Here is a 14,117-nt window from a genome sequence, read left to right as displayed (position 1 = left end):
GAAGTCATGGAATGAGTCAGTACAAGTTAATGACACAGAGAAGTGTCTATTCCCAGCTCCCCAGTGGAATTTTGTGCATCTTTATGTACTGGACTTGTAGAGAACCAGTAACCAGCTGGTATGAGAGATTAATCATTTTCAATGAGCTTCAATACATGCTTTTAGTTCAGTTACTCTGAAATGACTCCTTTAAACACTTTGAATTTAGTGCAAAATAGAAAAGTCCTATAAATGGATACCTTAGTGGAGCTCAATTATGTTCTGAGTCATTAATGAAGTAGAGTGCTGCAATTAGAGCTGTATATGAAATGCTATGAAACTCAAACTACTAAAATTTGAAGTTCCCAAACATTATTCCATTCTGTGTTACAAAAAAACTCCAGAGCTTTTGGATTTTTTTTTTTGGATTAAAAAGCCTTCCAAAACCCAGAAACAGATGCATCCAAACTAGCCAACAGCTCAGTCTTTAGGGCACTCATTTAGGGGGCACGAGGCCCAGGTACAAGCACCTGTAGCTCTCACATTCCAAGTGAGTTCCCTTATCTCTAAGCTATACGAGTCTCTGTGTGTGGCACAGCAAACATTTGCAATTAATATCTTCCTACGATAAACAGCACAAGAGTGGGCTCAAATAATATTTTACTTATTTATACAGAGTAGCTCAGCTCCAACAGAAGAAACTAGAAGACCCACTCCAAACAATCGATGCCCTGTGGTTAGCATCTTGAGCTGTGAAAGGCCCACCTGAAGTCTCCCACATTCCAGGTGAATTCCTTAGTTCAGCTATCAGGTATTCAGTCATCTGTCTTATTTCTCATTCTGACCAGAAATTCCACGTCTCCAGGGAGTTTCCTGATCACTGAGCTACTGGCTTTTCAGGGGTCTCACTTTATTCCACCCATTCTGAACAGAAATTCAATCGTAGACTTGAGAAAACCTTAACTACAACATCTGAATTGAGACTGACTGTTTCTGCAAAATGTTTTGGTTTTGAGGAACTGAGATTCTCCAAAGAAAACAAACTTTCAACAAGAAATCTCAATCAGCTCTAGTTTCCAGAACACGAATTAGTAGCTGGATATCAGAAACACTTCAGGGGGAAATTCTTTCAATCTAAAATTGATAGCGCAGGTTGGAATTCAGCAGCGCTACACATACTGGGCATGTTTCTCCATTTTGCCCAAATTCTGCTGAAGTGCAGCAATGAGAGGCTGGCTGCCAGGGAGCCAGTGTCAACTGCCAAATTCTTAATGACATATGTCCAGCAAAAATTTCAGCTGTAGTGAAGTAGCTGTTAACTTCACACACAATGCTGCTCAGGGACCTTAGGAAAGGCGAACAACCGAATGCGACTTGCTCTACCACATTCTCTCCCTTCCTTCTCTTGCCACACTCTATCCCTTTGAAAAAAGACTGGGGAGGGATATTCCAACACAGGACCCTCTTGCCATGCCCTCCTTCTTCCCTTATAAAAGAGATGCTCTGGTGCAAAAGAAACAAAATCAGCGTATCTCTAACTAATGTATCCTGTAACATATATTACAGAACTAATGAAAGATACAGGACTAATGGGAGAAATCTCTGCCATCTTTTAACCAGCCGAGATTTCTTATAAACAAAGTTTATTAGCCAGGACTGCTATAAGATCACTTTGCAATGAATAGTGACACAGTGTTGAAAGACAGCCAACTCATTAACAGCATAGCTTGGATACCAGAAAAATAGCTATGGCCAGAAAACGAAAGGGAAAAGATGTATCAGTGTTAAGTCCAAAAAAAGAAAGAAAAAGAAAACCCTATTCCTTAAGTCTTAGCACAACAATGCAAAAGAAAGGAACCAACTTTTCGTATGAAGAAATAATTTGTGAAACCAGAGAAAAGCAGAGTAGTACACAGAAATAATATAGAAGAGAAAAATCATCAATACAAAAGTCTTTGGAAAAAATGAGAGAATTTTATTGTCCTTTTATGCTATCTTTTATTAAAATTTATTATTAAAGTTTAACTTGTGGGTTGGTTATTCCATAACTATCCATGAATTGTTCCTTTGTTTGACATTTTCTTTTGAAACATTTAATACTGCCAGAAAGATGGGGACTGATGGTCTGATTACACAGGAACAACAGGACTATGTAAAGGTTAGTAATGCAACTACAGTTTTCTGACTATACCCTGCATTTCCTACCCCTGCTGTTTGCTATGAGTTGGCATGTGTTTGTCTTTCCTTCTGTTGCAAGCTATTTGGAAAAAGGACTTGATTTAAGGGGCTATTAATTTATGTGGCTAATATTAAAGGTGTTTACCAGTAACTACTAATTTACTAAGTAATATTAAAAAAAAAAAAAAAATCAGCAGAACTAAAGATACACACTAGGACATCCTTAACCTAAGTAGCTTCTTTTGTTGTATCCGCCAGTCATCTGCTCTCAGCCCATCACAGTCTAAACACTATGAACATGAACAATGTCTCTTACCTTTGAAAGCCCTAAACAAATCTAAGACTACAACAGGTCTCCTGGATCACTGAATCCAGTCCCATGCTATTATAAACAGACACAGCATGTAATTTCTTCCATGAACTGATCAAGTGCAATCTTTAAAATCTGTTTGCCTGCACCATTCCCACAGGAAAGTTATTCCAAAAAAACCTCACTATTCTCATGATTAGAAAACCACTTCTACATTTCCAGCCAAAATGTAAATAGGTTGGAATAGATCTAGTTTATGCTCACTTGTTCTTGTGCCAGAGTTGTTCTTCAGTTTAAACATCTCTTCTTTCTCTGTGGTGTTAATACCTCCCCCTCCCCATTCTTGCAACATGTTTACAGAGAGCACTCCTGTATGCTCCCAGCCTTTGCTCTGCTAGACTTAACAAGCCAAACTCCTTTAGTCCATTCTTACAGAACAGCCTTTTCACTCTCCTGATCATCCTACCGCCCTTCCAGCAGCCCCCCTGTGTCCTCAATTTGTTTTTCTTGAATACAATACTGTAAGTAGCACTCCAGATGAGGTATTAACAGCACTTCCTCAGTACAATGGCACTAACACATACCTCTACTGGAAATACACAACTGATATCACCTAGAATCAAAATTTACTTCTTCCACAACTATATCATGCTGCTGACTTAGTCATACGTTGATCAACCAGTGCAGCCAGACTCTTTTCTTCCTCCCTCCTTTCCAACTGATAAGCTCCTCAGCTTCTGAGCTTTATGGCAGAAATTCTTACTGATTCCTTAGCGCATGACCTCATATTTTGCATTATTAAATTTCAGACCATTTCTGTTACTCAAGCCTCAAGGTCATTCAACTCTGCTATGAGATTCCAAGTTGGCAATGGCTCCCAACTCTATATATCTTTAGCAAATTCCATTACTGTGCTCCAACTTTTTGTGCTAGGATATCAATATCTCAGTCAGTTGTCAAAGAAAATCACAGTATTGCCAAGCCTGGCAGAGCAGCACTCCTGTCACCACATATCTTCTCTGGACTATTTAGGCCTTCCCCTCCCCCCACTGGGGTAAGAAAAAGCTGTGTAAATACTCAGAGTTTAGGGGGTCTTATTACCAGCTTTCAGTTCTTCCCCAACCCAGAGGAAACCAAATGCTCATCCTCTTCCAGCTAAGAGAAGTTCCCTTAGTTAGGCAGCTAACCATTTCCTAAGAATACTACTTTTCTTATCCTCCTTTATCTGCATCTCTCATAGCCATGTCTTCCCATACTCCACCTTTGCAACTTTACCCCTCAAGCAAAGCCTCCAATAGCTGGGAAGCTTCTTCAGGCAGTCATCCACTTTGGCAGCTGCCCTCCTATGCATAAGCCACAGGTTTTTTATGTCGCATGTCACTAACTGACCCATTAGTCACAGCTGGTAAAGTAGCAGACCCATTTACTGGCCCTTTCTTGGCAGTCTCAGAGTGGGGTTCATAAACCCTATCATGCCAGGCCACTAATGAATATATAAACAATACCAACATTTCAAAACCTTCACCACTTAGCTTTTGGAAAACCTTCATAATCACCCATTTTCCCAGGTCCTTATGCCATTTACAATTCTTGTACTAATCCCCATCTACTTCAGCTTAAATAATAGGGTGCTTACAGGCACTTTACTTTCAGCTTGGAACGCCACACCAAGCACAGCACATGCCTAGAGGAGGGATCACGTACGTTTGATCTGGGTCAGCCAGCATCTGTATAGCTCACGCGATTCAGTGGGGCTTTCTGGTGCTTTTATCTAAGAGCTGATTGAATCGAGAATCAGGTATTAAATAAAAGTACCAAAAAGCTCCACTGGAGTGAGCGAGCTACACAGATGCTGGGGAGCCAGGTCAAAAAAGGCGTTGCGTTTTTTTTCCACATCTTTTTTCCACCCACACTGAATCAAATGCCAGAGGAATCAAATCTACCACATTTCCCTTGTCAAAACAAAAATAGTTACCTAGAAGGTTAATTTGGCTTTAACCTTGCTAAATCCAAGCTACATTTTACCCATATTTTACCTTTAAGAGTAAAAGAATACAACAGTAAGAGTGACGATGACAACAATAATAAAAACCCTCCTTAAAGTAATGGGAGGAGGCCAAGGAGACCTTTAAAAACAATGGTAGAACATACAACAAAACTATTAAACTTTTAAATCTACTGAATCTTCTTCCCCTTGCATCCCACATACAGGAAGGACACCCTTCCAGTATACATTTACTGTTTGCCTGTGATTTATTCTGTGTCTGGTGAATGCTGAATACAATTTGAAGAGAGTTTACATCATTGCAATTAATTTTTTTAACATACCTGTTTTTTGCCCAAAAATCTTAATTATTTGCCCTACAATCGTTTACAATCTCTCTCTTTAGCACAGCTGTAGTTAAAGGTAAATCTAATAGTAAGACTTCATTAGTCATCTTCTGTGTCCTTAGTTTTACAAATTCATTTTTTTAAAGAAAAAATGAAGTCATTAAGATTAAATAAAACAGAAGATTTATTTCAGAAACTTTAAAAATAGGATAAATGAGAAGAAAGTTTATAATAAAGTTGGTTAAAATGAAGAGAGAAAACTGTTTTATTCCAAAGACCTGAAACAGAAATCTTGGAAATAACCCAGCAAGGACCCATGGAATTCTTTGCATCTCAACCTGACGGTCATAAGAAAAAACAAGGACAAATGTCCAGGTATAGGCCCTTCCAGAAGGGACTCATTTCACTCATTTGTGATGTGATGCCACAAATTATGTTTGTTAATCTGTCCAGTTAGCTGGGAGCATATCAAGGTATAGAATAGTTATCTTTGGTACGAAAAAAAATCTTCCAACAGAGGAGAGGTGGTTAGCGATTTATTTTCTGAAGCAAACACATAGCTTGAAAATTGCAGGAGGACTAATATAAGAATTAGCCAAGGCTTGTTAAACTATAAAGAAAGCAGGTGCACTTTTATTTACTTATGTAGTCATTTAATTTATAAGCTACACTTTCCAACAAAGGTTCAGGACAGCATTCTGATCCGTGAAGAATAGTCTCTGATGTGTCAGAGGTATGGCTGTGCTTTAGTTTATAATCTGCAAAATATGTTCCTCCACAAATTTTCCTGTAGAGAAGCCAAAGGTCTCCAAAGATCTCAACATGCCACAGTGATTACCTTCCTGTGTTTTTATACTGGCATTCATGTCAGATTTGGGGTTAGTCTGGCGCATGGCAGGGTTTTCTGAACATACTGTTTTTGCTTCATACACTAAAACACTGCAGCCCTGTTCACTTTAAGTCTTGTTTTTCAAATGTGGCATAACAGTGCCAAATCTGTGATAAGATGAAAACAACAGCCATGTTATTAGAGCTAGGATGACACTTTCTGTGCCGTTCAGAGACCTGCATTTCAGCGACCCTGGCAGGCTTTTTCCCCATGAGCTGCTACTCAGTACAAGGTGGCTGTGCTCCCACCAGCATATTTTCTTTAAAAATTCCCCAGCACTGAAAAACTGATAAAACTCTAACACATGAATCGTGACAGAATGTATATAAGCATAAAAAGGGTTCCAAGGAGCTGTCAGGGAGCATTATAACTAGAGGTGCACTGATACATTGGTCCCATATTGGATAAGCACCGATATAAAGAAAAAAGACAGTATTGGCAATCAGCTTTTTTTTGGCTGATGTGGCCAATAATGTGGCCGATAAATGCCCTGTGAATGCGCACAGTTGCAGTGCAGCACACAGGCATCCAACAGTGCAGCCCAGAAGTGTAGAGAGCAGTCAGGTCCGGCTGTTAAGTCTGTTGTGAGGGAAGGGGTGTGGTGGGGGGGCTGCTACTGCAGGCTGGAGCCAGGGGCTGTGCTGGGCTCTTCCTGGCAGGGGGCTGGGCTAAGCTGTGCGCAGGGCAGGAAGCAGTGGCACTGGGAGGGGGGCTATGGCAAATTTTAGGGTGACTGCAGCCCCCACCATAACCCCCCACAGTGCTGCTGCCACCCACTCCGAACACAGCCCAGCCCAGCCCAGCTCAGCCATGCACTGGGAAGAGCTCGGCACCACCCCAGCCCCAAGCTACAGCAGAAGCCTGCCCAAACCCCATGCACAGAATCCAGGGGCACATGCCCCCCCATATGCTCCTGGGGTGCGTACAACAGCAGGAGCAGCCCCCGTGCCCTTCCCCCGGATGAGCCGCAGCTCCGTCCTGCATCCCATCTCAGCTGTGCAGCACCTGCCCCTGTCCCACTCCCTCCCTCACCACACGGGCCTTGATCTGCCCCATGCCACACTTCTTCCTTCCCCCCTTGCCCCTTCCCCCACAACAGACTTATCAGTTGGACACTGCTCTCCAAGCTGCCCAACTGCATATCAGCAATCGGACTGGTATCAGGTTGTGGAATCTCCATCCTTCAAGGTTTCTAAGACCCAGCCAAACAAAGCCTGGGCTGAAATTATATAGTTGGGGATGGCCCTGGTTTGTGCAAGGGTAGGGTTACCATATTTTTAGTATCAAGAAAGAGGACACTTGTGGGAAGTGAGGGGGCTGGAGAGAGTGGGGAGTGGGGGGCAGGGAGGAAAGGAATGAGAGGGGGAAGTGGTATATGATGGGGGGTGATACACCCATTCCCTGCCTCTCACTCCTAAGCCACCCCCCAACCCCGAGCCCTGCTATGCTCACTCCTGACTGACTGTATCCCACCCCCTAGCCCTGCTGGTGCTCAACTCCTGAACCATGCCCTGCCCCTTCCCCCCCCCCGCAAAGTCCTGCTGTTTATGCAGCTTGTGTGCGTGCACACACAAACACAATCTCTCCGAGTCTCTCTGACCTGCAAGCAGCTTGCCAGGGCCCATGTGCAGAGCACATGATCCCCTGACAGCCAACCACCTAGCTCCCCTGCTCCCAGCCCCAAGCAGCCAAGCAGCTGGAAGTGCCTGGGAAATCAGAGGCAGAGCAAAATCCCAGATATTTGCTTGCATTTTAAAAACCTGCATGAACAGGAGGGCAGTAAGCCAAAAAGAGGACAAGTTCAGGAAAACCCAGATGCATGGTTTTGTTACACTACGCTGCATCACAGCTGGACAGCAGGAGAAGCAGCAGTGGCAGCCAGGTCTTAGTGGCCGCCTGCCTCTAACTTGAGCTACGTGATGCTAGGACCCTGCTGGGAAACACTACCCACCTTCACCTTATGGCATGTTTTGTGATATGTTTCAGGTAATGTTCTAAATGGCACAATACACAGTTCATCCAACAGCAAGGAAAATTTCCAAGGCCACATACAAATGCTAAGGGGAAACAGCACACCTGCCATTCATTCTTGTACTTAAGAACTGCAGGTTCCAGCAGCTTCACTCCAATTTTCCCATGAATTAACCAGCACAAAAACAATTCAGGAAACAGATTTTTAGAGAGCCAGGTATACAAACACTTGAATGCTATTTCTAAACTAACCTGATCATAGAACTAACTTCATATAGTGGGCAATCAATCACTATAATTCAATCAATCCCCAAAAGAACATAGGGGATTTGCTTTTACAGTTAGCTACAGGACTGGAGCGACATTTTGTAAAATTAATACATTAAAAAAAAGAGAGAGAATAAGAAATCTGTGGGTCGTGAATGTTTTACCTGGAGAGCGTTTCAGTGAGCTTCACAAAGCCAGTGTACGCCAATTCAAATGCCCCTCTGTGCCTGGACTGCAAGAGATGATGTTTAAAGTAATTTCCTATATCTTTAATCTAAAAAAAAAATAAGGAAGATAAATCGTAATTTGGAGTTAATGCTACTGCTACATTCACACATGCAAAATCCTTTTGAAACTGATGTTTCAATATATAAGCACTACTATATACAATGTACATACTACGTCTCTCAACCTCTCATCTGAATCACAGTAATATTTCTTCAAGTCAGAATAATTCCAAAACAAAAATAACTAGACCATAGCTGATAAAAGGCTTTACTTCAAAAAATAATGAAAACACATAGACAGTTAGCTCTTGCCCCTTACAATGAGGTGTCATTAGCTGAAAAATTATAAATAAATTACATTTAAATATTGTAATTTCAATGTATTAAATTATATTTTGGGACAAGTTACAGGAGGCAGTAGTGCACTTGGAGACTCACTGACTTCCAAATTCTAATCGTATGACACTAGTCTCTTACTGTTTTATTTTGGATATCAGGAAAAGATTAAAGTAAATGTCCTCTAGCCAATAAAAAAAACTCTATAGAAAATCATTTAGGAACAGAAGAGGATCCCTATTATAGTTTAAGTTATTGGCCCTGTACTTCTCTGAATTTTCTAAACCAATTAATTAACTTTAAAATCTTGTGATTTTATTCACCACAAGAAATAACATGCACTTGGTGCACACGGAAAATTATGCATTTGGTAGATAAACCATACTACTTTAAAGCTTCTAAGGAAAGTCAAATAATGGTGCAAAATAAAGTCTCTACTGTGCTCTTTTAACTGTTTAGTAGAGTGAGAACGATACTTAAAGTGTGAGATAGTAAATCTGCATCTTCACATATAAATGTAGCTGATATCAATAAATCAAGTCTAATATCAATAAATCAAATTCAATAAATCAAACTGTAAGCTTCAATACATCTTTTGAAAAAAGGTCTCTTGCAGGATTAAATCTCAGTTTTTCTGAGCTCACTCTCAGTAACACGCAAATGATGACTAAATCAGACACCAAACAGCATTTATTAAATGCATATAATCATAACATTTGTCAAATGACCTTTCATCTTTTCCATTTTTCAGAGTAAACTTTCACATACAACTTCAAGTAAGGTTTGGGACAAAATTAAGTCAACTCAGATTTTGAGACAGTATAAAAAGTACAGTTTAAGTGTACTGTGTGTATTTGCGCACGTGCCAGACATGCAGCATGTATGTGTGTGCACATGTGCACATGCATATGTAGTGCATGTACAAATTAAAACTGCTGACCACAGTCAGAGCAAGAGCCTTGAAAACCAGTTGACAACACATGCAAATGCAGAGTGATCAATCGACTTGGAAAATCTCTCGAATAAAATAATCTGGCCTTTTTAAATTCACCAGATATGATCACATAAGCAGGAAAAAAGCCTGAAGGGCTATTTCTGTCTAGGTCAGGGATTGGCAACATTTCTTGACAAACAGCCACAATCCTCAACTTATAAGATGTTGATGTGCCATGGGCAGACAGCAGGGAAGCCCTGAGGGGCCCAATCCTTGTTGTGGCAATGCAGCCTCAGCCCCTTCCCTGATGTCTGCCCTAAGGTACATGTGCACCGCTACCAGCAACAAGCCAAGCTGGGCCTCTGCGGACCCCAGTGCAGCCACCTGCAGCCTCCTGGCTGCTTCCCTCAGTCAATCTGGAGTCTGGGTAGGCCCCTGATGCCCACCACAAGGCCTGGGCTGCTCACAGCAGGGAGGCTGCAAGCAGCTGCACCATGGTCAACAGAGCCCTGGCTTGGCTTGTTGCCAGCAATGGGTGCACACATGGCAGCGGATGGTGTTGAAGGGGCCAGTGCTGCACTGCCACAACAAAAATCAGGCCCTCAAAGTTCCCCTGTTGTCTGCCCTGATGCATGTGCACCAAGCAAAATGCCTTCATGTGCCACACTCTAGCATGCATGCCAGAGTTTGCCTACCCCTGGTCTAGGTAGTAATAAAGTTACATGACTACATTCAGATAAGTAATTTCTTTTTCTCTAAGACCAACAAAAAACTGACTGGTTCAGATGGAATTCCTGATACCGTGTTTGTAAAGCAGCTTCATCCTTTTGTCCCTTTCGATAAATGTGCAAAGGTCCAGGCACGAGGACTTTGATCTACCAGATTATCCTTACTAACAAAGATGGCAACTGGTAAGCTCTTTGAGCTGCTATGGGAAGACCACACTGGCCCCACATGGGAACTCGGTCTTTAACTTGATTGTGGTCAAACTGGTGACCACATTCAGGGTCAGGAAGAAATTTTCTCCCAGGTCAGACTGAACTGGGGTGTTCTGATAATTCCCATGCAGACTCACCTACAGTGCATGGTACATCCCTTGCCACTTGTCCGGCCATTTTTGCCAGTTTTAATACTCTTGAGCTCCTCTATTTTCATGGAAGAAGCATAACACCATTCTTTCCAAGGTTAGAAAGCAAGGCCTGTCAGGAGCACCCAACAAATCCAATCTTGTATTCTGATGCTAGGGTCCTACAAATTTCTCCCAGCAAATGTTCCTTTAGGGGCAGACACTGACATGCAGGCAATAACACCACTTGGAAAAAAACAGCCAATGACAGATGCCCTAACAGAGAAGGACACCAAAAGCTGCTGGCCACCATTGCCCAACCCCTTGGATATGACATCACATGACTCATGGGGCCATTCCTAAACTGGACTGGCAGCAAAATGTAAAACTGGGGGGAGGGGAGGGGGAAAGCAGAAGGAAAAATCCATCAAGCAATGAAAATGCTGGCATCAAAGCACCAATGTCCAAGTTCAAATCATATCATGGGTCACAGGTGGACACAATGATCTCAGACTAACTACTGTTTATAAGAGTACCACCACATAACTTGGTGCAATTTAACACAATTAGTATAAATTCAACATAGATCCAAAACTAAAAAGAAAGGAAAACTACAAACTGAAACTGAAAGATTGGCAGTGCCATATGAGGACAACTCTAGTTCTCAGCTAAGACAAATGCTATTAAATTTTCCTTAATGAGTTTTAAAACGTACCTTTACCAATTTGTGTAACAGTGAAAAGACGGCTGTGAACTTCATAGGAAGTATTATCATTTACCTGCAATTTACCTGCCAATTACAATTTAAAAGTACACTCAGTTCCAAAATTTGGTAGCATCTCCCATTAAAACAAATTTAAAAGATTACTGATAATCTACACAGGGCTGTCCAGCTGGCAGCCCACGAATGCACACAGCCCATGAGGGGTTAAGTTGAGGTCCCCAGGCTCCTACTTAGCCACTACTCCTCACATCACCCCTTCTGCAAGGGCAGGTAGAGGCTCCAAGCTTATTCATTTTTCCACGCTGTTTAATAAAAATTAGAAGCAGCCCCAGTTCAATGTGCACATTATTAACTTCAGGTATTTAAGGCCAGGGTACATGGGTACAAACACAGCCTGTACAAGGAAACTTCATCTTCCCTTTGTACTGAGAAGTGCCAGTCATGAGTCAGGCAGAAGCTGGGGCAGGGTGGTACCTCGGAGACTGACTGGTTCAGAGAAGCATGAGCTTTCACAGGCAACAACCTACACTCTCAAATTCTATTAACAGATCAAGTAGGTTGTTGCCTATAAAAGCTCATGCCTCTCTGAACTAAGCAGCCTCTAAGCAGACACCACGCTCTACTCTCTTTGTATACCTTCTCTTTGTATGTAGCAAGGGCCTGCCATATCAGAGAGGAAGAGTAGATATCCATTGATCTACACTAGTGATCACTCAGCATGAGCTCACAGAAGTAGCCTAGTGTGCAAAAAAACACAAACATCCTTTCTAAGCCCACAGGAGTTACTACCCAGGCAGCCTTCTCTCTCACACACACCAAGGGGCAGGCTAGCTTAGTAAAAATTTCTCAAAGGGGTATCTACTGCAGCTCATGCGTCCTCATTTTCGCGTAAGGGAGTGGGGCATTGATGGAAACTGGGAGAACTACCTTCATGTACATCAAACGGCTCTGGATCAAGCCCTCAGTACAACCTGTGGATTCAACTCCCATTAAAAAAAGGGGTGGGATTACAGTCACATTTTCAATTGAAAGTAATTATATAAATATGGATAAACACTGTTAAACTAAAAAAAGACGCCTACAAAAAAGAAAATGCAAGTGGCTTGATGTCTTCTTACAGATGAAACATACTGAAACAGTTAAACTGCTGAAGTAAAATTTTACCCTCAATTTACTACTACTGTGAAACTCAATCTTTAAGACTGCAACCTTTAAGGTTCACTTTTCTACCTGCAAAACACAACTACATAGATTATTTATAGATGCACAGTCAAACAAACAGTCTGCATATATCTATTTCCTTGCTGGTTTTATGGAAAATAGAGTCCACTGTTTGAATATCTGCCTGAAACTCACTTTATTCCTCTCTATATAAAGATGTTACATTCTGCTACACAAGAATGACAGAGACTTAACAATAGTTAACAACAGTTTATTACCAGTCTATTAGAGTGGCCTCATTTTCAAGTGGGAACAAGGTAATAGTATCAGGGTTGACTGTAATGCTAAAATACCAATTCCTGTTTGATTTGGAGCAGATTAAGGAACATGATTGTGAAGGTATATGGATGTTCTATCATCTACACTGTACAGCTTTGCAACAGTGCAAGCACAGCTGTTAACCAGCTGAAAAAAGACAATGCATGAATAAAAATATCAGCATTATTTCCAAGGCACTGCATGAGATACCATAAGAAAATCAGATCAGCAGCATACTATACTGTTATTTATTTTGTCCTAGAATGTTGCAACCCCTTAGGAAAAAAATAAATATTTATTTGAAAAAGGTTAAACCCAAAATCCGTGCTGCATATTTCAGTCCTCCATGCTAGAAAACTGGTTTTGTTGAAAGCACAATGAAACAAAAAAAAAATCAATTAAAAACAGAAGAAGTCCAATAAATACAGAATATTCCCAAATGAAATGCTTGTGGTAAACTAATTTCTTGCAAATTATACTCAAGTCTCTCTTGAACGGTCCCAGACAGGGCACTGACTTTTGTGGTATTTAAATATAAAAATTAGGCGAAGTAGTCAAACAAACACAAAATATCTGTAATTTTATCAACCATATTATAGAAAACATATGTAGAAAAAACAATATATTTCACTCCCCAGAATTACTGAATATTGAGTCTAAAAAAAAAAAAAAAAAAAAAAAAAAAAAAAGCACAGTTTTAACCAAAGTCAAAAGTTCCCAGTTTCAAAGTGGAAACAAAAAAACTGGACTGAGTCCAGAAGCACTGAATCAGCATTCATACTTCCAAACTGATATACACAGAACTAACCCCCAATGGCTGGAATTTCATCCAAGAAGCCTACGCATGCTAAAGGTGCTAATACTACTAAATTAGGTTAATGTTTCATGGGTTTCTGCTATCAGAATATTAGTTACATATGACTTACTTTCTTTGTTTTGATTACTTTAGCATACCAATTTGTTGAAAATAAATATTGAAAATAAAAAAAATTACATTACTTTAGCTAAAAAAATAATAGAAAGTTCTACTGACACCACAGTCAATGGTAAATGAATGAATACAATATTTCCATACTCTCCCTCTTCCAGGAAAATTTAGTAAATTTAGTAACCGTTTCTAAAAGTTTTATAGCAAAAAAAGTGTTCCTACCTGTTCTTCTGTTATCAATCCATCTGATGATTCTGATGTAGCCTTTAAAGGCAAAAGTTTACACAGCATCCCTAAAAGTAATGACACCTCCTTCATGCTTCTCCAGCAACATACCAATACCATCTGAGCTGTTACATCACATGTATGCTCTTTACCTTTAAAAACAAACAAACTCCATAATAGTTAGGGAGTAATGAAGTTATGACACAACATTCATTTTTTACTATAATTTAGTTTGAGAGTCTTAATTTAATCTTTTTTTTTTTTTTTTTTTTT

At 40.7% G+C, this 14,117-nt stretch overlaps 1 protein-coding gene across 4 annotated transcripts in view; it reads right to left on the bottom strand.

Annotated features, from left to right (window-relative positions):
* THADA (THADA, armadillo repeat containing) overlaps nucleotides 1-14,117 on the bottom strand; it is a 368,709-nt gene that overhangs the window by 303,014 nt on the left and 51,578 nt on the right. For all 4 annotated transcript variants that reach the window (XM_019516368.1, XM_019516370.1, XM_019516371.1 and 1 more), the window contains exons 22-23: nucleotides 13,842-13,996; nucleotides 8,090-8,199 (exon numbers count right to left, since the gene is read on the bottom strand). In XM_019516368.1, the coding sequence (XP_019371913.1) occupies nucleotides 8,090-8,199; nucleotides 13,842-13,996 (265 nt within the window). The remainder of the gene's footprint in view (nucleotides 1-8,089; nucleotides 8,200-13,841; nucleotides 13,997-14,117) is intronic.

Source organism: Gavialis gangeticus, unplaced genomic scaffold (genome assembly GCF_001723915.1).
Source record: "Gavialis gangeticus isolate Ggan-Ray unplaced genomic scaffold, GavGan_comp1, whole genome shotgun sequence".
NCBI lineage: Eukaryota > Metazoa > Chordata > Crocodylia > Gavialidae > Gavialis > Gavialis gangeticus.
Note: the sequence above shows the minus strand (reverse complement) of the source record. Positions and strands in the feature narration are given on the sequence as shown.